General features: G+C 40.5%; 1 protein-coding gene across 1 annotated transcript; it reads left to right on the top strand.

Annotated features, from left to right (window-relative positions):
- Positions 1 to 1,122: 1,122 nt before the first annotated feature.
- LOC112260569 (desmocollin-3) lies at positions 1,123 to 23,467 on the top strand. The gene is made up of 16 exons (XM_024435794.2): positions 1,123 to 1,401; positions 1,732 to 1,822; positions 2,030 to 2,229; positions 2,344 to 2,448; positions 12,189 to 12,344; positions 12,435 to 12,579; positions 12,797 to 12,951; positions 13,643 to 13,777; positions 13,961 to 14,146; positions 14,371 to 14,618; positions 17,660 to 17,802; positions 20,567 to 20,791; positions 21,148 to 21,369; positions 21,624 to 21,739; positions 21,850 to 22,182; positions 22,616 to 23,467. Exons 1-16 carry the CDS (start codon positions 1,339 to 1,341, stop codon positions 22,811 to 22,813), a joined length of 2,721 nt encoding a protein of 906 aa, XP_024291562.1. The 5' UTR covers positions 1,123 to 1,338; the 3' UTR covers positions 22,814 to 23,467.
- Positions 23,468 to 23,768: the final 301 nt, after the last annotated feature.

Here is a 23,768-nt window from a genome sequence, read left to right as displayed (position 1 = left end):
GTGGGACCTTATAGAGATTGTGTGTGTGTCACGTATACTCCCTCTCCGGCCTCTAGGTCATCAGGATGCTGATTATCCTGCACATCTGTCACCATCGTCAAGCGCACGAGCACCTCATGACACTCACCTGGACTCCATCACTTCCTTGATTATCTTCCAGATATATGTCACCTTTCCTCAGGTGTTATTGACTCTGTTTTCATGTCAGTGTGTTGTTTGTTTGTTGTTTTGTTTATTTATTAATTAATTAAAATACTCACTCCCTGTACTTGCTTCCCGACTCTTAGCGCACTCATTACACTGTGCCTTTCCAAATCATGTCCAATCAATTGAATTTACCACAGGTGGACTCCAAGTTGCAGAAGCATCTCAAGGATGATCAATGGAAACAGGATGCACCTGAGCTCAATTTCGAGTCTCATAGCAAAGGGTCTGAATAATTACGTAAATAAAATATTTCTGTTTTATATTTTTAAATGTGTCATTATTGGGTATTGTGTGTAGATTGCTGAGAATTATTTTATTTAATACATTTTAGAACAATGTGGATAAAGTCAAAGGGCCTGAATATTTTCTGAAGGCACTGTATTCCCTGAACACGGATCAAGTTTATTTATTGTGGCTTTCAGCAGTTCAATCCATCATCATTGAGATTATGCAATGATAGAAATAGAGAGAGTTTACTCTTGAAATACATGACACGTTCCTATCTTAATTTCCCTGGAACAGAATGGAGTTATAAAGTACTTTGCATGATAACTGCACTAAGGATTAAATTAACATTACAAAATAGCTGTATGTGTCTACTTGCTTTAATTTTTTTAGATATAGAAAAAACAGAAACAATTATTTCAATTTTAAATCCATTGCATGGGACAGTTGATAGTTGAGAAAAAAAGCCAAGAGGACATTCCATTGTTTTCAGACAACAACCCATTACCGATACAATGCTTCCCCCTATTGGTAACATTTGTTCTCTGTGATTTCTTTCGAAATAACCAATTTGCTTAGCGTGCATGGCTCACACCAAACCACAAGCTTTGAGCAGCTGATCACATGTTAAATCACACATCTGTACTGTTATTTTCACAGACTGAAAGAGGGTGGAGTACTAGACGAGGAATGCGTCCCGTCGTCGAGGTAGCCAATTGAGTAATCGCGGGCGGGGTACTTTTTCATAAATGAAACCGTCATTCCGATCCCTGCAATGGAAGACGCATACGGACACAATTCGGTTACTGTTGATTGGTGTAAGGATATTCCACCCTCTAATCCTCGCCCTTGACAGAAACACTTATACTTCTTGTTCCTGCGTGTGGTTTCGTCACTATAGTCTTGATGTTTCGAATGGTAGTAACAAAAATGGAACGGAACTTAAATGTCAATTTATGCATCTTTTTGGTAAGTACATATGAAATGAAAGTTTTTCTGTAATTTTGACATTTGATTTGGATTTGTCAACTTCCTTCGAGTCTATGAATGTAATTGAATTGGCAAACGTAACATTTATTTTGTGCAGTTGTGTAATATTAGACTGTATATCACTGGCAAGGTGCGGCTTGTTGATACATCTACCTATGCAGACTATGTTCTTGAAAATGTAAATGTCTCATTCTTTTGGTTCCAATAATAGACAATACAAATAATTGCAGTACGATATTTGTAACACAACTATCGTATCATATGCACGTTGTTAGAATGAACAATATCACTCTCATGTGTTAACTCCAGATCATCTCATGTGTGGACTCCTGCTTTATCCCCGGCTCCATACAAGCAGCAGTACCTCAGACAGTACCAGTTGGGCATGTTATTTCAAAAGGTAACTAAACATTCACAAATACTCCAGTCCTGTCAAACGTTGTATGTAATTGATACTGAATGAAACAATCAATATAGTCATACACTTTTTATAACCAGTTGACATCCTTAATCATCTTTAATCATAATCATAATCTTGTTTAGGATAATTCATGTTGTTTTTAGTAATTGTACAGTTCATAACATTTCTTTCTCTCTCATTGTTCAGTTGATGTCGACAACTGTGACACCAAGACCTTGCATTTTACCTCTTGTGACCCGGACTTCACAGTACAGGCAGATGGAACTATAGTAACAGTCCACATCACTATCGTACCAGCCAATGGCAGGACATTCTCAGTGCAGTTTCAGGACCCCGATGGTCAGAAGAAAAACATGGATGTTTACCTTGTCCAGAACTCTAGAAAAGTAAGGTGGATTCCACATGGGCTTAGAGTAAAAGATGTTGAAGATGCTAGTCCTATACTTTTTAAATAAGTACTGTATTATGTTTGTAGTGTCGTGACTTTTTGCATGTTTCAGGTGTTGAAAGATGGTCTACTAAAGCGCTCCAAAAGACGTTGGAGCCCTCTGCCCTTCAACATCATAGAAAACGACGTCCCTCCATTTCCAAAGGAAGTTGATCTGGTAATGTCCTTAAAATAAGTTACAACTTCCATTACTTTCAGCACATTCTGTCTATTTGAATATGGACAATAAACCGAAGCTTTGTCCATATTTCATGTAATGTAGTCATAACACACTCCTACATGGGCAACATCCAAATGATCCTCTACCTGTGCTTTCAATTCTCCTTACCCATGATCCACTTTATTTCTCACTCTTTCTCACTTGTGGCTAAGGCACATTCTGTACCTGTATGCTCCACGCCCTCACCAGATGGTACACACCCATACACACCCAACCACATACATGTATACACAGGGTTAGTGGGCATGGTTAATCTATTAATACAATATCCCAATGGATGTTGTGTGAGTATTCACTTTTTCAAAGAAAATAATACAGGCCTTTTTTAACAATGAAAAGGCTTTGTCTGAATTAAATCAAATGAGCCATGTGACATTGCTACACACAAGTGTATAACATGACATTTGACATTCTTCATTTAATAAAGCAACACACTTTTGAATGTAGTTTTTATGACTTGCGCCCCATAACAAATACATACCAGTAGTCTACACACGTTTCACACATGTAGCTTGCTGTTATTGTCCAGCAATTCAAGGGGCAGAGGCTCCATGTAGGCCTAGCAGGTGAAGTGGGATATTTCTAATCAATGCAAAATGGAATTAAAAATGTCTGAATGAAGTAACCTTAATGAGAAGAAGTAGACTACAATGAGCAACCAACAGCTAGGCTGTTTAATCCGAATGGAGTTGTTGTAGACAAGAAACTGTGCAGAAGGGAGTTGTGCTTCAAATATAGCAGTTCTGAAACATCTTTAATTGAGCCTCTCATTCTACTTAATTGCCGGCCTCAACACGTTATGGAGATAGATTAAATTACTGTATAGGAAGCTCTGGGGACAGGTTGTCTGGATATTGGAAAGACAATACATTGGCAAATGCAAACAGATTATCACCATTAGCAGACAACAGTTCTTGAGGGCTTGAACAAAAAAAGTCTGTCTGTGATTTCGTACATGCTGATTGAATTACGTGGTTGCAATATCAAAATATATTATGACACCAGGGGAGTCTTTCAAGTTGGATTTATTTGTATTTCATTTCATTTGAATATTGCAGCCCATTTGTGTAGGCTATTAGTCAGACAAACCCACTAAATTCAACATTAACTAGTGGCTGAATTTATCCTCAAGTAGACTACTTTTTTCCTCATTGTTTGGCTATTTGATGTGTATTTTTTTAAAGTTCTAAATAGCAGCTAAATACAGTATATAGCTATAGATAGTACACTGCATAATGAAACAATATAGTAAGCTAGTGTTCTGAGTGTGGACTGACTGTATGTAAGGCCTATTATTTGGCATTAATAGACGCAGAACTTTCTATCAAAGGAGAGAGCGTGAGGGCGGCTCATGTCATGCAGGTTCAGGTAGCCTATACAGGACAGTTGTATATTCTAAAAATCAATTGGTATTTGATTAGTATTGTAAGGGAATTCTGCCCTACGTTATACAAGAGACCACAGGAAACTTCTTTGATCAGAGGTTAGTTTGCAAGCCGAATTGCAACCCGGAATATAATTACAGGTAATTACAGGTTTCTATATTTTTTATAATAAAACCCCACACAGTGGGACCTGATTTCTCACTGCCGTCTGTAAAAACCACTATGTCTCTGGGTTTTTCTATGTTTGTGGCCTTCCTCTTTTGTACCACGGGAGGAGGCCCTTCTTCCGTTTCTTGGTTTGATACAAACTATATTTCACCATTTGTCCCAACTAGTTGTGGTTACTTCCCTCAACTAGTTGTGCCCACATTTTGTTAAGTTAATTGTCCTTTATTATTATGTCCTGGCCTTGGGCTAGGGCCATTATTTTATTCCAATATATTTCCAACAGCGCCATTTTGGCTCCTTCCATGTCATATTTTTGTATGGGGCCTTTAAGAGGTTTGTTAAAACACTTAATAGTCCTTTCAGATTCTTCATTAGAGGTTAGTAGGTTACCGTCTTTAAACTGCTGTATTTTTATTTCACCTAGCTTTTCTATTATTTGAATAATATTTTTCTCTGGTAAGTCCGTTTCTGTTCTGACCCTCTCTATTTAGTCTGGAACATTTACAGGTTTAAAATGGTTGATTATTTTCATATCTTTTTGTTGTCCTTCTGGAAATTTTACCCTGAGGGTACCCACTGGTTCTCCTGGATTATTAGTCATACTGCGGTCTGCCCCGGTATCTATAAGAAAAGTCTTGCCCACTATCGGTACTTTTAAGTTTCTTTCCAGGGTTCCCATTAACCAGTTTGCACTTTTTCATTTTCTACCAGGATTCGCCTCATTCCACTTAGCATAATCTTCTCTCCTTTGAGTTTTTTCCTCCTGTGTGAGGGCTCCAAAGGCCGCTACGTCCAGGGAGGCTGGTTTTTGGGGGGCCCCCGGTTTTAACACCTGATGGTCCTGCTGCCGTATTGTCACGTGGTTTGGGGTCTTTCTTTTGCTAGGTAGTTTTACCTCCATCCTTTTGGGGTGTTTTGGGTTTATGTTGGAAGGCCGGTTTACTCTGAGCCCGTGGCCCTGCTTGGGTTTGCTGCTGGGGTTGCTGCCTTGCCCTATCTCTTCTCCCTGGTTTAGTGGGTACCCCTGCGTCTCCTGAGGTGTCCACTCTTTGCACTGCGGCTGTCTTTTTTCTTTGACTAGCCTTTTCTAGGTTAGCCTCTCTTTGCATTATTTGCGTCTATGTAAAATCCCATTCCCCTACTCCTGTGTCGATGTCTAACTGACCTGATAAATTTGCACATGGATCCTGGACGAGCCCCCACTCTTTCACTGGTGCTCTTAGACTGACAATCCTTCAATATAGTTATGTCTATGTTTAACTTCCTCTTTTAACAACTACTGCTTTAATGGCTGTGGTTTAAAACCGGCCTTTTTCGCTTCCGCATCTGCTTCTTGTTGCCGCAGCTAATACTGTCAGTACCAGATATGGTTTCTGCTTCCACATTTTGACTGACTGTCTCACTGTCTCCCTGTTTGCACTAATGAATTTTATAGAACTCAACATTTCTATGTAGTAATCTATAAAATAATTATATAGTTCAGCTTAATTAACCCAATACTCTCAATGATCCTGGATCACAACAGATGCCATATACCCTTGTCATCTTTCTACTATTTAAAGACAAACCTTCAAATGATTAGATAAAGCCAAAACCCTGCTAAACATAGCATATGTTTTCTGTACTAGTGAAATCTCTCCTTCAGGAGTCCACTGTATTTCATCTAACAATAACCTGGGTTAATCTTAAATCAGTCTCATCAATAATTGTACATATGTTGCATAGTATGGGATCCATAGTATGGGATCCATCCAGTAATTTACCATCCCTAGGAACTGCAACATATTTATTTTCATAATTAAATGTAATGCTTATAAAATCACTCTTTTTCTACCTTCATCTTTTTTCCTTCTTTACCTTGAGGTTTTGTATAAGATTTCCTATTTACTTATAAACTCTATAGTACTTTTCTTATTTCCTCATTTACCCGGAGGAGTTTGTATAAGATTTCCTATTTACTTATAAACTCTATAGTACTTTTCTTATTTCCTCATTTACCCGGAGGAGTTTGTATAAGATTTCCTATTTAGTTATAAACTCTATAGTACTTTTCTTATTTCCTCATTTACCTTTAGGTTTTGTATAAGATTTCCTATTTAGTTATAAACTCTATAGTACTTTTCTTATTTCCTCATCCTCAAGGATTTTCTTGGTAGGTTCTCTATCTGTATATATATGATATTATCGAGCCCCACGTTGGGCGCCAAGTGTTGCGGTAGGGGATTTTGCTTTAGGACCATTAAGGTACTCCGTTGAGAGTGACACAAGTCGTCTCACTCAAGTTCGTATGTCACCCGGCTAACAGGTGACTCACAGGCCCGCCGGACTGGCCTGGTTACGTATCCTGCCCTTTTATTCAGAGATTAGCTGTTGTGGTGCCGTCAGGCGTGTTTCGGAATCTTAGATAATATCAATCAGACTTAAGAGTATTTACCTTTTATAGAGTGGACTCTTCACCTCGCCATTACTCTTATAGGGTTCCCAATCAGTAGACTCTTCACCTCGACATTGCTGTCAATGACACTGACTCTACTCCAGCCACTTTAATCATGGGAATTGATGGGAAATGATGTAAATATATCACTAGCCACTTTAAACAATGCTACCTTATATAATGTTACTTACCCTACATTATTCATCTCATATGCATACGTAGATACTGTACTCTATATCATCGACTGCATCCTTATGTAATACATGTATCACTAGCCACTTTAACTATGCCACTTGGTTTACATACTTATCTCATATGTATATACTGTACTCAATATCATCTACTGTATCTTGCCTATGCTGCTCTGTACCATCACTCATTCATATATCCTTATGTACATATTCTTTATCCCCTTACACTGTGTATGACAGTAGTTTTTTTTTTTTTTTTTTGGAATTGTTAGTTAGATTACTTGCTCGTTATTACTGCATTGTCGGAACTAGAAGCACAAGCATTTCGCTACACTCGCATTAACATCTGCTAACCATGTGTATGTGACAAATAAAATTTGATTTGATTTGATTTGATTTGATTTGATTTGCTCTTATAGGGTTCCCAATCTGTAGACTCTTCAACTCGCCATTACTCTTATAGGGTTCCCAATCAGTAGACTCTTCAACTCGCCATTACTCTTATAGGGTTCCCAATCAGTAGACTCTTCAACCCGCCATTGCTCTTATAGGGTTCCCAATCAGTAGACTCTTCAACTCGCCATTACTCTTATAGGGTTCCCAATCAGTAGACTCTTCAACCCGCCATTACTCTTATAGGGTTCCCAATCAGTAGACTCTTCAACCCGCCATTACTCTTATAGGGTTCCCAATCAGTAGACTCTTCAACCTGCCATTACTCTTATAGGGTTCCCAATCAGTAGACTCTTCAACCTGCCATTGCTCTTATAGGGTTCCCAATCAGTAGACTCTTCAACCCGCCATTACTCTTATAGGGTTCCCAATCAGTAGACTCTTCAACCTGCCATTACTCTTATAGGGTTCCCAATCAGTAGACTCTTCAACCCGCCATTACTCTTATAGGGTTCCCAATCAGTAGACTCTTCAACCTGCCATTACTCTTATAGGGTTCCCAATCAGTAGACTCTCAACCCGCCATTGCTCTTATAGGGTTCCCAATCAGTAGACTCCTCAACCTGCCATTGCTCTTATAGGGTTCCCAATCAGTAGACTCTTCAACCCGCCATTGCTCTTATAGGGTTCCCAATCAGTAGACTCCTCAACCCGCCATTGCTCTTATAGGGTTCCCAATCAGTAGACTCCTCAACCCGCCATTACTCTTATAGGGTTCCCAATCAGTAGACTCTTCACCTCGACATTGCTCTTATAGGGTTCCCAATCAGTAGACTCTTCACCTCGCCATTGCTCTTATAGGGTTCCCAATCAGTAGACTCTTCAACCTGCCATTACTCTTATAGGGTTCCCAATCAGTAGACTCATCAACCCGCCATTGCTCTTATAGGGTTCCCAATCAGTAGACTCTTCAACCCGCCATTACTCTTATAGGGTTCCCAATCAGTAGACTCTTCAACCCGCCATTACTCTTATAGGGTTCCCAATCACTCTAGTATCTAGACAAACAATTTACGATTTAATGCCTACACCCGTCGGTTAATACTGCTTGAATATTAATACAGAGTAACTTTGCTTTTTACTATATACATGAGTTGGCTGTCCAATCCTTTAAATTGTCTTTTGTGTAGAAACTAGACTTGTTCCCCTAAAACAGGAGTGTCAGAGACGTTCTCTCCCCTAGGGTTTTGGGTCTAGTTTCTACTTTTTATTCAATATTTGCAAGTCACACAGTTGTACACGTTATTACAGTTTCCTCTTTGTCCTTAATCTATAACATCAACAATCATCAAAACACTTACTACTATTAATGCCTTATATATATGTACTACAACAAGCAGTTAATTACCTTAGCGCTGGTTGACCTGGTTGGTCCCCAAAGAGTATGTTCTTCCACTCACAATTTCTCCAGAGGCTTATCCAATCACTTAGTACAACCTCTAGTAGGAGAAACAGATACAATGATTTACTGATTAGTGAAGAGAACAGTTCGAGACAAAAAAAACTTATAACACCACTGTTGCTATTCACCCACCTCGGTTGGGAGGTGGATTTATTCAGCACGAGGAGTGTGGAGGGTAGTTGTCTCAGTATGTCTCGTTCAGAAATCAGAAGTCGAGATACATTTGTTCTAGAGTATGAAAGTCAGATATGACCTTTTAGGTTGATGATAGTTGAAGTATCACGAGCTGTCTGTCGGTGATAAGTCAAGTAGCACTATCATGCCCTCTTAAGGAAGGCACTCTCCTTATATACTCTTCTCGGGACCAGGTCAGCTTTAGCGCTGAGTCATATTCTAACCTTGTGGCGAGCTATTTGTAAAGGGTTAGTTTGTCATGTTACTCTGAAACATTACTAATGACAGATGCATCCTCTATCCCCAACTCTTGCATCAGTTTAACCCATTCAAATTCTACTGCTAGTCTAGCTCTTCCTCGTTCCGTCGATGGCCCCAATGTGCAAATAGTTAAATTACAAAAGGGAAAATAAATAAACATAAATATGGGTAGTATTTTCAATGGTGTTTGCTCTTCACTGGTTGCCCTTTTCTTGTGGCAACAGGTCATAAATCTTGCTGCTGTGATGAGTCACTGTGGTATTTCACCCAGTAGATATGGGAGTTCATCAATATTGGGTTTGTTTTCAAATTCTGTGTGGATCTGTGTAATCTGAGGGAAATATGGGTCTCTAATATTGTCATACATTTGGCACGTGCTTAGGAAGTGCAGCTCAGTTTCCACCTCATTTTGTGGGCAGTGTGCACATAGCCTGTCTTCTCTCGAGAGCCAGGTCTGCCTATGGCGGCCTTTCTCAATAGCAAGGCTATGCTCACTGAGTCTGTACATAGTCAAAGCTTTCCTTTAGTTTGGGTCAGTCACAGTGGTCAAGTATTCTGCCACTATGTACTCTCTGTTTAGGGCAAAATAGCATTCTAGTTTGCTTAGTTTTTATGTTAATTCTTTCCAATGTGTCAAGTAATTATCTTTTTGTTTTCTCATGATTTGGTTGGGTGTATTGCTGTCCTGGGGCTCTGTGGGGTCTGTTTGTGTTTCTGAAAATAGCCCCAGGACCAGCTTGCTTAGGTGATGGATTATTTATGGAAGATTTGGGAATCGCTTCCTTTTAGGTGGTTGTAGAATTTAACGTCTCTTTTCTGGATTTTGATCATTAGCGGGTATCAGCCTAATTCTGCTCTGAATGCATTATTTGGTGTTTTATGTTGTACACAGAGGATATTTTTGCAGAATTCTGCATGCAGAGTCTCAATTTGGTGTTTATCTCATTTTGTGAATTCTTGGTTGGTGAGCGGACCCTAGACCTCACAACCATAAAGGGCAATGTGTTCTATAACTGATTCAAGTATTTTTAACCAGATCCTAATTGGTATGTCAAATTTTATGTTCATTTTGATGGCAAGGCCCTTCTTGCCTTGTCCCTCAGCTCATTCACAGCTTTGTTGAAGTTACCTGTGGCGCTGATGTTTAGACCAAGGTATGTCTTTTTTTTGTGTGCTCTAGGGCAACGGTGTCTAGATGGAATCAGACGCTCATGCCAAATTGAGTCAAAGGTTTTTAAATCAACAAAGCATGAGAAGACTTTGCCTTTGTTTTTGTTTGTTTATTTGTCAATTAAGGTGTCTGTCGTACAGTAATTTGGTAAAAAGCCAATTTGACATTTTCTCAGTACATTGTTTTTACTGAGGAAATGTATGAGTCTGCCATTAATGATAATGCAGAGGATTTCCCCAAAGTTCCTGTTGACGCATATCCCACAGTAGTTATTGGGGTCAAATTTGTCTCCACTTTTGTGGATTTTTTTGTGGATTGGGGTGATCAGTCTTTGGTTCCAAATATTGGGGAAGATGCCAGAGCTAAAAATGATGTTAAAGCCAATTAGGCCGTCATTGTAAGTAAGAATTTGTTTTTAACTGACTTGCCTAGTTAAATAAAGGTTAAATACATTTAAAAAAATGTTGTCTGGATATTTTATACTTTCATTGAGGATACCATCAACACCACAGGCCTTTTGGGTTGGAGGGTTTGTTTTTTGTCCTTTAGTTCATTCAATGTAATTGGAGAATTCAGTGGGTTCTGGTAGTCTTTAATAGCTGATTCTATGGTTTGTATTTGATCATGTATATGTTGTTGCTGTTTGTTCTGTGTTATAGGGACAAAAAGATTGGAGATGTGGTTTACCCATACATCAGCGTTTTGGATAGATAACTCTTCGTGTTGTTGTTTATTTAGTGTTTTTCTATTTTTCCAGAAGTGGTTAGAGTCTATGGATTCTTCAATTACATTGAGCTGATTTCTGACGTGCTGTTCATTCCTTATCCGTAGTGTATTTCTGTATTGTTTTAGTGATTCACCATAGTGAAGGCGTTGTTACGGCTTTCTTCCGTCGAAGGAGAGTCAGACCAAAATGCAGCGTGGTTAGTTCGATACATGTTTAATGAAAGAATAAACACGACAAATACAAAAACAAGAAACGGAACGTGAAAACCTATACAGCCTATCTAGTGAATACAAACACACTGAGACAGGAACAATCACCCACAAAACCCACAGTGAAACCCGGGCTACCTAAATATGGTTCCCAATCAGAGACAACGAGAATTACCTGACTCTGATTGAGAACCGCCTCAGGCAGCCATAGACTCTCCTAAACAACCCTACTAAGCCACAATCCCAAAACCTACGAAAAACCCCTATACATAAACACAACAAAAAAATAAACCCATGTCACACCCTGGCCTGACCAAATAAATAAGAAAAACACAAAATACTAAGACCAGGGCGTGACAGGCGTAGACTCAGGTTTTCTGTGTCTCTACATTTTGCAAAACAGAAATGGTCATACCCGCCTAGCAAGTAAAAGGTCTAAAGCATTATAATTGTTGACTAAGTTCTGTGTCAAAAGACCGATTACTGGCAAAATATTAGAATTGGGCTGCCTGTGTAAACACTAGGGATGGGTTTTAGAAATATTTTCACTATTCAAATAATATCATGATTTTTGGAGAGGATATAGAAATACATGTGTGCTTTCTGTGAAACCTTTGAGAAAAGTTATTCTAAACAGCACTTGTTTGCTTCGCGATTCGGAAGAGCTGCAGCAGGGCGTGGGAAGGGCTGTGGTCAATGTGTGTGAGATGGGAGGTAGGAAGATCAGACCTATGCCCCTCCTGCCCACCCCATACCCCCCACTCCTGCCAAAAGGGCCTCGACATGGAAGTCACACATACGCCCAGGCTGTGATCAGGCAAACAGGCCCAACCCCCCCCCACTCTTACACTAGCCCAAGCCAATGACATGTACCAGATGCTCAGCAGGCTCTGCTCACACTTACGGGTCTGAGGCCAAACCATACGACTAACAATAATGGCAAATGGTGTGATAAAGATTGCAAAAACCAAGAAAAGAAATTGAGAAACATATCCAACCAAAAACACATCATTACTGTACAATTTTCTAACCCGAATTATATGATTATCCCACTGCTTTTGAAGCTTGACCCCAGATAATATTTGATTGTTTTCTGGTCTAGGTTGCATCTGATTCTTCTGCCGCATACAAGGTGTACTACACCCTCAGTGGGCCTGGTGTGACAGAGGACCCTGTGGGTGTGTTTAGTGTGGTAAAGGAAACTGGGATGCTGAAGGTCCACAGAGCTGTTGACCGCGAGGTTACCCCTCAGTTTATAGTGAGTAGTAGACAACAATTATTGCTTTATTGGTTTATTATTTAATAATTGATTATCTATGATGATAAAACATGACATCTCTTTTTTCAGTTTCAAGCCAGAGTGTTTGACAGATACACCAACCAGGAGACAGACTTACCATTACCCATCACAGTGAATGTAGAAGATGTGAATGACAATGCACCAACTTTCACTGGACAACTGCAGTTTACTGTGCTGGAACAAAGCAACACAGGTGAGAAACATACAGCTGAAGTAAGAAATACCTTTAGCCTCTGTAATACAGTACATAGAAAATATGTTTATATGCCATATGTTTCACGAATTTTGCCATATGTTTCATGAATTAGTACATTTACAGATACATTTGTCACACATCCAGACATTCATTTGAAACTGGAACTTGTGGATATGAACTAATAGCCTGTGTGTTGTGATGTGTTCCATTGCAGGTACCGTTGTGGGGAAGGTGAATGCCATAGACAAAGACGAGCCTGGTACAGACCACACTAAGATCAGGTACTCCCTCCTCTCTGGGACCAACCTGTTCTACATCAACCCAGAGACAGGAGTCATCAGCACCAAAACAGACACTCTTGACAGAGAGGTGAGAGTTAGTCTCCTCTTCGTACTTTCAAAATATCTCACTTAGTTTTCCAGGGTTCCACATTGGTGACCACTGCTATCATTGTTTGAATTATTCATGTTTTAATATACACTGAGTGCACAGAACATTAGGAACACTTGCTCTGTCCCTGACATAGACTGACCAGGTGAATCCAGGTGAAAGCTACGATCCCTTGTTGAAGTCACCTGTTAAATCCACTTCAATCAGTGTAGATAAAGATGAGGAGACAGGTTAAAGAAGAATTGTTAAGCCTTGAGACAATTGAGACATGGATTGCGTGTATGTGCCATTCAGAGGGTGAATGAGCAAAGACAAAATATTTCAGTGCCTTTGAACAGGGTATGGTAGTAGGTGCCAGGTTCACCCGTTTGAGTGTGTCAAGAACAGCAACAGGGTTGGATGTTTCAACAGTTTCCCGTGTGTATCAAGAATGTTCCACCACCCAAAGGACATCCAGTCGACTTGACACAAATGTGGGAAGCTTTGGAGTCAACATGGACCAGAATCCCTGTGGAACACTTTCAATACCTTGTAGAGTCCATGCCCCAACGAATTGAGGCTGTTCTGAAGGCAAAATAGGTGCAACTCAACATTGGGAAGGTGCTCCTAATGTTTTGTGCACTCATTGTATATTTGAACTAAATGTATATTTGGGGATTTTGTTTTTCAGGTGAACGACAAACATTCAGTGACAGTGGACATCAGAGACATGAATGGCGCTCTGAATGGTCTATCAAACACGGCTACAGCCACAATCGTTGTGGGAGATATCAACGACAACCCTCCCACTTTTAAAAAGACATCTGTAAGGAAAAAATAATAATCTTGAATATTTTTTTTTTTTACAGTAATGACAATTTTATATCGCAGTTTATTTGGCAGCAAAACAATAGTTATGGTGAAAATGTGCTATATTTTGTTTGCTATAGAGTATGGATATTCAATATACCTCAGTCAGATAATTGAACATGCTGCTTTCCTCTTGCAGTATAATGTGAGTGTTATGGAGAACCAAGAGAAAGGCCTCATCCTCAGAATCCCTATTGAAGACAAGGACTTAATTAACACACCAAACTGGAACTCTGAGTTCATCATCACCAAGGGGAACGAAAATGGGAACTTCAGGATGGAAAGAGACCCAAAAACAAATGAAGGACTAATTTACCTAACAAAGGTGAGTTGGTACTCACAATTAACCTATATTTTTGATCTGATCTTGACTTTCATAATTATTTTTAAAATAAGGCAAATTATCCCATAACATAAAGAGAGTCAAAATCTTGAAACAAAATACTTATTTACTCTTATTTACTCTTGTACAATTACAATGTCATTGATGGCTGATAATCCAATAATAATGCAATAAAATGACACTCCTTGTCTTCGCTGTGTCACCAGCCTCTAGACTACGAGAAGACCAAGAACCTAAAGCTGGATGTGATGGCCCGTAACCAGGCTGAGCTGAGTGGGACCAATGCCAAGTGGGTGTCCATCCCTGTGGATGTCACAGTGGGGGACGTGGACGAGGGACCAGAGTTCACTGCCCCCATCGTACGATTTACTGTCCAGGAGAATACTCCAAACGACACCCTGATCGGAACATACACTGCTGTAGACCCAGAGACCAAGAGCAGCGCTGGCATCAAGTAAGATCTTAGTTTACCTCAATGTCATACTTTATTAGCCTGGTTCCAGATCTGTTTGTGCTGTCTTGCCATATGACCATAGGAGATGGCATATTGTCTGACCATATTGATAATGGTCATAGTAATAATATGATGTTTCAATAGAAAATAGAGGTACTGTGAAATTGTTTATTTTTAATTTTTAATTTAACATTTATTTAACCAGGTAAGCTAGTTGAGAACAAGTTCTCATTTGCAACTGCGACCTGGCCAAAATAAAGCAGTTCGACACATACAACAACACAGAGTTACACATGGAATGAACAAGACATACAGTCAATAATACAGTAGAAAAAAATAAAACAAAGTCTATATACAGTGAGTGCAAATAAGGTCAAATAAGGGAGTTAGGCAATAAATAGGCCATGGTTGCGAAGTAATAACAATATGGCAATTAAACACTGGAATGGTAGATGTGCAAAAGATGGATGTGCAAGTAGAGATACTGTGGTGCAAAAGGAGCAAAATAAATAAATCAAGTATGGGAATGAGGTAGATAGATGGGCTGTATACAGATGGGCTATGAACATGTGCAGTGATCTGTGAGCTGCTCTGACAGCTGGTTCTTAAAGCTAGTGAGGGAGATGGGAATCTCCAGCTTCAGTGATTTTTGCAGTTCGCTCCAGTCAGTGGCAGCAGAGAACTGGAAGGAAAGGCGACCAAAGGAGGAATTGGCTTTGGGGGTGACTAGTGAGATATACCTGCTGGAGCGCGTGCTACGAGTGGGTGCTGCTATGGTGACCAGCGAGCTGAGATAAGGTGGGGCTTTACCTAGCAGAGACTTGTAGATAACCTGTAGCCAGTGGGTTTGGCGACGAGTATGAAGCGAGGGCCAGCCAACGAGAGCGTATAGGTCGCAGTGGTGAGTAGTGTATGGGGCTTTGGTGGCAAAATGGATGGCACTGTGATAGACTACATCCAGTTTGCTGAGTAGAGTGTTGGAGGATATTTTATAGATGACATCATCGAAGTCAAGGATCGATAGGATGGTCAGTTTTACGCGGGTATGTTTGGCAGCATGAGTGAAGGAAGCTTTGTTGCGAAATAGGAAGCCGATTCTAGATTTAATTTTTGATTGGAGATGCTTAATGTGAGTCTGGAAGGAGAGTTTACAGTCTAGCCAGACACCTAGGTATTTGTAGTTATCCACGTATTCTAAGTCAGAGCCGTCCAGAGTAGTGATGCTGGATGGGCGGGTGGGCCGGTGCAGGCAATGATCAGTTGGATAGCATGCATTTAGTTTTATTTGCGTTTAAGAGCAGTTGGAGGCCACGGAAGGAGAGTTGTATGGCATTGAAGCTCATCTGGAGATTAGTTAACACAGTGTCCAATGAAGGGCCAGAAGTATACAAAATGGTGTCATCTGTGTAGAGGTGGATCAGAGAATCACCAGCAGCAAGAGCGACATCATTGATGTATACAGAGAAGAGAGTCGGCCCGAAAATTGAACCCTGTGGCACCCCCATAGAGACTGCCAGAGGTCCGGACAACAGGCCCTCAGATTTGACACACTGAGCTCTATCAGAGAAGGAAGTAGTTGGTGAACCAGGCGAGGCAATCATTTGAGAAACCAAGGCTGTTGAGTCTGCCAATAAGAATGTGGAGATTTACAGAAACAAAAGCCTTGGCCAGGTCGATGAATACAGCTGCACAGTAATGTCTCTTATCGATGGCGGTTATGATATCGTTAAGGACCTTGAGCGTGGCTGAGGTGCACCCATGACCAGCTCGGAAACCAGATTGCATAGCGGAGAAGGTACGATGTGATTCAAAATGGTCAGTAATCTTTTCGTTAACTTGGCTTTCGAAGACCTTAGAGATGCAGGGTAGGATAGATATAGGTCTGTAGCAGTTTGGGTCTAGAGTATCTCCCCCTTTGAAGAGGTGGATGACCGTGGCAGCTTTCCAATCTTTGGGAATCTCAGACAATACAAAAGATACGTTGAACAGGCTAGTAATAGGGGTTGCAACAATTTTGGCAGATCATTTTTAGAAAGAGAGGGTCCAGATTGTCTGGCCTGGCTGATTTGTAGGGGTCCAGATTTTTCAGCTCTTTCAAAATATCAGCTATCTGGATATGGGCTTGCGCGGGTTGCTGTGGTGGGTGCCGGGCAGTTGACCGGGGTAGGGGTAGCCAGGTGGAAAGCATGGCCAGCCGTAGAGAAATGCTTATTGAAATTCTCAATTATAGTGGATTTGTCGGTTGTAACAGTGTTTCCTAGCCTCAGAGCAGTGGGTAGCTGGGAGGAGGTGCTCTTATTCTCCATGGACTTTACAGTATCCCAGAACTTTTTTGAGTTTGTACTGCAGGATGCAAATTTCTGTTTAAAAAATCTAGCCTTAGCTTTCCTAACTGCCTGTGTATATTGGTTCCTAACTTCCCTGAAAAGTTGCATATCACGGGGGCTATTCGATGCTAATGCAGAACACCACAGGAGGTTTTTGTGCTGGTCAAGGGGAGACAGGTCTGGAGTGAACCAAGGGCTATATCTATTCCTGGTTCTACATTTTTTGAATGGGGCATGCCTATATAAGATGGTGAGGAAGGCACTTTTAAAGAATAACCAGGCATCCTCTTCTGTCGGGATGAGGTGAGAGACTTGTTTCTGAAAAGGTTAATTTTTAGAAGTTGAAGCTTAAATTGTTTGGGTACAGACCTGGATAGTAAGACAGAACTCTGCAGGTTATCTTTGCAGTAAATTGCAACACTTCCCCCTTTGGCAGTTCTATCTTGTCGGAAAATGTTATAGTTAGGAATGGAAATGTCAAGGTTTTTGGTGGTTTTCCTAAGCCAGGATTCAGACACGGCTAGGACATCCGGATTGGTGGAGTGTGCTAGGGCAGTGATTAAAACAAACTTAGGGAGGAGGCTTCTAATGTTAACATTCATGAAAATATGGTATGCCATATTTTTTTTCTCTCTCCAGCACTTGATGGCAGAATTGCACCATGATGCTCATGAATGCTTTAATACCGTCTTCTCTCTCTCTGTTCCCTCTCAGGTATTACAAGGTCTCAGACCCGGCTTCATGGATCAATGTCGATGAAAGCACTGGACAGCTGAAGATCGCCAACACAATCGACAGGGAGTCCCACTTCGTAGTGGATGGTGTTTACAACGTCACTATGAAAGCTGTGGATGCCAGTAAGTAGATGTTGTTACACATTGTCTTGCATGTGTATTTATTCAATTTCTGTGTAGTCAAATATGCATCACTATTTGTATGATCTTAACTCATCTATTGCTTTAAAAACTTTGGGCCTGGTAGCATAAAACATCTTAAGTGTTTCCTTTAAGGATTTACCCTTACCTGAGGGAATTGTTTAAAGGCGTTGCAGAGAGCCCCTCAAGTGTTTTCCTTTAGTAAGGGCATACTTAAGGCATTTTACCCCAGAGTTTCTAAACCCAGAGGCGCACCATCACGAGACTTCCGGTAACGCTTGCAAAACAGACTAAACAGACCAGGCCGGAGATTGGGCTTTGAGATGTCAATGAGTGAAATGAAAAATTCTTCCTTAGTTGTTAATTTTCTCTATCTAAAGGCACAACCTAGATTCGAGCCAGTGTCTTAAGTAGTTGAACATGTTATTACTCCAACCTCATGAGTGGCAAACTGACACGCTTTCATTTGAGTCAAAAACAACTTTATATCGAAGGAATGCCTTTGCTGTGACTGCCTGCACATGCGCAGTTCGGTGCGAGACGACCGTTAGACCCGCCGAAGTGTTTCTGAGCATGAGGTTAAATAGCCAACGTCGCCATTACATCGCCTACATGTGTGATCGGGGGATTTCTGGGTTTACAGTAGTTTGAAAGCATGTATGGCAGAATAAGTCTATGGTTACCATGGAGACGACCATCACTGGCTGAATGTCTCGTCAAAGAGATCACGTTTATTTTAAGAGAACGCAAAATAGAACTACATTCAAGACAGGAGAAACAAATTGATTCAGAAGATAATAAAACATGTTTCTTGTAGATTTATTCTCAACTTGTTTCTATTACTTTCTAGCATGTCAAGCTAACTTACAGAGTACGTAGCTGGCTACAGTGCCTTCAGATATTATTCATACCCCTTGACATATTCCACATTTTGTTGTGTTAGACTGATTTTAAAAATATATTTAAAAAAAATGCTCACCCATCTACACACAATACCGCATAATGACAAAGTGAAAACATGTTTTGGAAATATTTGCTAATTTATAGAAAATTACATCTCTAATTTACATAAGTATTCACACCCATGAGTCAGTACAGGTTAGAATCACCTTTGGCAGCGATTACAGCTGTGAGTCTTTCTGGGTAAGCCTTTAAGAGCTTTGCACACCTGGATTATACAATATTTGCACATTATTATTTTTTAATTTCAAGTTCTGTCAAGGTGGTTGTTGGTCATTGCTAGACAGACATTTTCAAGTCTTGCCATAGATCTTCATGCTGATTTAAGACAGAAAACAACTACCCACAAACACAGGTGGGAACAGGCTACCAAAGTATGGTTCTCAATCAGAGACAACGAAAGACAGCTGCCTCTAATTGGGAACCATACCAGGCCAAACACAGAAATACAAAACATAGAACAAAACATAGAATGCCCACCCCAACTCACACCCTGACCAAACCAAAATAGAGACATAAAAAAGGAACTAAGGTCAGGTCGTGACAGGAGGCTTGGCTTGAAGCGCTGGGCATCTTGTTATGACATGCATTATCTGAATTAGGCCCACAGAATGGAACTTTGAATGTCTTTCATCTTCCGAGAGTTGGCTTTATGTTGGTCAAAGCGCGTGTGTGTGTAGAGCAGCACCAGAACCCTAACCCTAACCCTTCAAATCAAAACACATCTTACCTTTTTGTAGGTAATAAATCCAATGTTAAACGTGATCACGATAGTATCCTCAGCTAGCATTGAAAAAGTTCATCAGCGCCCGGAGAACAGTGGAGTTAACTGCCTTGCTCAGGGGCAAAACGACAGAGTTTTAGCTCGGGGATTTGATCCAGACACCTTTCGGTTACTTGCCCAACACTCCTAACCACCTGCCTATTAACCGGTTTGACTAGATTGAATGATGCTTACTGTACATATCCATAGTTAATGAAGCACATATGGGTCCTGATGGGCACCCTTTTCCCCTTAATTTAAGGGGAAAATAACTTAAAATGTGTTATGCAACCGGCCCCAGGGACCTAGTTATATCCTCCCAGCTAATAGCATGCTAATCCTGCATTTGCTTTCTCTCACTGCCTCTATCACTGTAACATGTATTAACACTCTATAACAAGGAAGAGACAAAGCATCATAATTATAGCTAACAACACCACTGTGCCCTATTCCATTTCCTCAAGGCCTCCTTTTACTGACATGTTGATATGGGAGTGTGTTTGCACAACTTGAATTACACCACAGAGGATGAGAAGGTTGTCGTCGTCTTTACGCCTTGACTGATGTTATCTAATACATAACACATTCTGGTGTTAGCTTCAACCACCCCCTCCACTCTCGCCAATGTTCGATTTATGTTCACACACAACACAATAACTCTTTGTGTGTTGTTTAAGAGACAGGATGATGAGTATAATAGTCCATCTGTAACACCTGGAGTGATCACGTCATTGAGGTCCATGACATTGTGTTACTCGGTTCTATTCCAGATGTGCTGATGATGTTTTTTTTGGTCATATGCTATCTACTGGCCCTTATCTCTGTTTTGCATTTATAACAGGGAGCGACTGGGAAAATATCAGTACTGTGTGCCATCTGTAACTGAACTTTCAAGTTTTCCCATTTATTGCCATGTGTGATAGTGAATAGATTGGAAATCTGACTCACTCAAGCTCTCACAATAAAAATCAGCAAGAAGGCATTGTGTTATCTTGTTTCTTACATATGTCTCCTTTCTCCTAGGTCGGAAGACAGGTACAGGGACGGTGATTATTCAAGTGGAAGACATGAACGACCACGTCCCAGACATCCTCTCTAAAGACCTGGTGTTGTGTGAGAAGGATGGGGGAGAGATGGGCTCTGTGTTGGTGGTAGCAGAAGACAAGGACCAAGCTCCCTTCTCCGCCCCCTTCATCTTCAAACTGGGAGAGAAGCATGATGACAAATGGGCTGTGAAGCCACTTAACAGTATGAAAATGATTCCTACCAGCTGACTCCATTGCATCTCTATATTAATTGATGTCTTGCAAATGTGATTGAAACAGTGATGCAGTTATTTAATGGGAAGAAGTCCATAAATTTACAATTTCTAAATTATAATGACTAGTCAGTGTCATATATTCTTGAATACAACTTTAAAACCAAAATACTCTCTAGAGATGCAACCTCAACAGAGCCACGTTGCACAGCACCTGTTAACTGACATTCTGACATTAACTGACATTTTTTCTTAGAGCCAGGAGTTTTAGTCCTTATAGTATAATCTCACCTGGAAATCTAGTACACAAACTCCTGTTCCTAACAACAGTGTATTTCCTCCTCAGGCACTGCAGTGATGTTGGCGCAAACTAAGGAGCTCCCCACCGGCCTATACACTGTCCCCCTGATGGTGGGGGACCTGCAGGGCTTTGGAAGTACCCAGACTGTGACGGTCCGGATCTGCCGCTGCAGGAACGGAGCGTGTCTGGCCCAACAGAACTCCACATCTTTGGGGGTGTGGGGCATCCTGGCCATGTTGCTCGGTCTGGCTTTGCTACTTCTACTCTGTGAGTCTCCACTGGGCTATTATGGACATTCATATTATTCATGTTGCCCTGACAGGTTGGTGTCAAAGCAAATAATAAGATAGGACAACATATAAAACTGATGAGAGATTAGAAATTGAATGGTGAAGTCTTAAATAGCTGACATCAGCTAGTATGGCTGTATTCCTTAACAAATCACTCGTGCGTCTTGTCCATCTGACAGCCTTGTTGTTGCAGTGCCACTCACACACTTTCTTGTTGGTTCTTTATCGCAGGTTTCCTTTGTGCATTCGTGTGTGTGACGAAGAATGAGAAAATGGAGCTGGAGGATATGGGAGACAGTGGTGGTATCCTGCTGACGTCTAACATTGAGGCCCTAGGGGATGCAGTGGTAAGGCTGTGAGATTGAAAGTATTACAAACACATTTCTCATGGTCATGAAATCAAAGCAGATTTCAGATCCTTGTTTGTATTCATATGTTTTTTATGTCTCCTCTTTAGGATTCAAATCTCATCATTGTTCCAAAGTCTGGGATTGACCATTCAGTGAAGGGATCCATGATTGACATGGGGTGGGCTGGAGCTAAGAACTTGGGTAAGATGGGAGGAGACCTGGGCACTCAACAGCAGTCCGGCAGCAGCGTCATTGTGACCGATATGCAGAACGGCTTCTCTGACCGATACAACGGCAGTCAATACGGTGGACAAAATGGCGGTGGACAATATGGTGTAGATCAATATGGTGGCGGACAATATGCCAGTGGCAATATGACTTTTGACAACACACGTTTCATGAAGTTCAACTGGCAAACCAACGGGCTGTTTCTACAACAGGTAAAACAACTCAAACAATGTCAATGTGTTTACTGTAGTCTGAGTAAACACCGTAAATGGATAATATCGTCATGATCACATTTTCTGCCTTTTCTCTAAGGTTTAATATAGTTCTTACTATTGGTGAAAGCCTAGACAATTCTGATGTATAATGTTGGCTTACTTATTGGCTAAACCCTTGGCTTCTGTGTCAGCTTTCAAGTATCTCGTCTGGTTGGTGAAAGGTTTGTCTGTTCTCAGTGTAATATCCTGTGGAAGGAAGTAATATCACCTACTCTAATATCTTCCTCCCCCCTTCGGGCTAGTCCTTGTCTGCTCCCTATGGACTAATAACAACATTCATTCTCCTCTCCCCACCTCATCTTTTACCCTGTCTGCTACCATGTCCATCTTGTCTCGTATCATGTTTACCTGGTCTACCTTTTCTTTGCAGAAGTTGGCTTACCTAGGGACGGAAGAGGAGGGACGGTACGCCGATGACATCATCCACGCGTACGGCTTCGAGGGGGTGGGGTCTCCGGCTGGCTCGGTGGGATGCTGCAGTGACCAAGTCAACCAGGAAGACCTGGACTTCCTGAACACACTGGGGCCAAAGTTCAAGGTGTTAGCTGAGGTCTGCACTAAAAAATGAACCAGGAAGATCTATTGAAATATTGTTTTTACTACAGAAAGTGTTCTCTCGTGTTTGTTTTTTGTTGATAATTATGAATTATCAGAGGGTTGGCATGCTATTATTATCAAGGGTGATACAAAACATTGAGTCAGTCATCACACTGAATTGCTCAAACTGTTTGTTGGTTAGAGCCTTTTTGCACTGGAAAGTACTATGTATTGTAAATAGTGTACATTTAGTGATTTAAGTGCCAAAGATAAGATTTTTTTTTTGTAAATTGTGGTAAAAGTTTCAGTGTTGTAGAATCAAAAGTTTGTTTATGAGATGCTGTAAAAACAGTACTTGAATGTTAGATTAGATGAGATTTTTCTAATTACCTATGAACTGAATGGGGTACAAACATTACTAAATAAAGTCTATATTTCTCTTTCAATGTTGGATAACCTGAATAATTATGCCTTGCACTTATTGTCCTAGCTATATTTTGTACCATTGTACGTTCTGTACAAGTCAACACATGATAATGAAATAAGTAGAGTGAATATGACCATCTAAAGCAGACTGTATGTAATCCAATCATTTTTTCAAGACTGTTTGTGTGAGATTCTAAATGGCATTTCTCATCACATTTTAGCCATCAAAGATTAAAACTGCCTTGTCGATTAGGCTACATTGGGGCTTCCATGTTGAATTTGTCACACAATTCAATTGTCCGTCCAATTCATTTTATTCTTATGGTTGATTGGTGGCAGAAAAAGCCTTGTGTTTAGACTAGAATAGAATGTTCTGGGTACTTCTGTTTACAGTAGAAGGTGCTTCTGTTTTGAATATAAAGTTCCGGGTGCTTCCGTTTAGAATAGGAAGTTATTGGTGCTTCTGTTTAGAATAGAAGATTAAAATAAATAAAAATTAGGATACATGTGAAATATTTAAGGCCAAATATAACAGTACCAGTCAAAAGTTTGGACACCAA

The sequence above is a fragment of the Oncorhynchus tshawytscha genome, linkage group LG10 (assembly GCF_018296145.1).
Source record: "Oncorhynchus tshawytscha isolate Ot180627B linkage group LG10, Otsh_v2.0, whole genome shotgun sequence".
Lineage (NCBI taxonomy): Eukaryota > Metazoa > Chordata > Actinopteri > Salmoniformes > Salmonidae > Oncorhynchus > Oncorhynchus tshawytscha.
The sequence above is the reverse complement of the archived record's forward strand: the minus strand, read 5'-3'. Positions and strand labels throughout refer to the sequence as shown.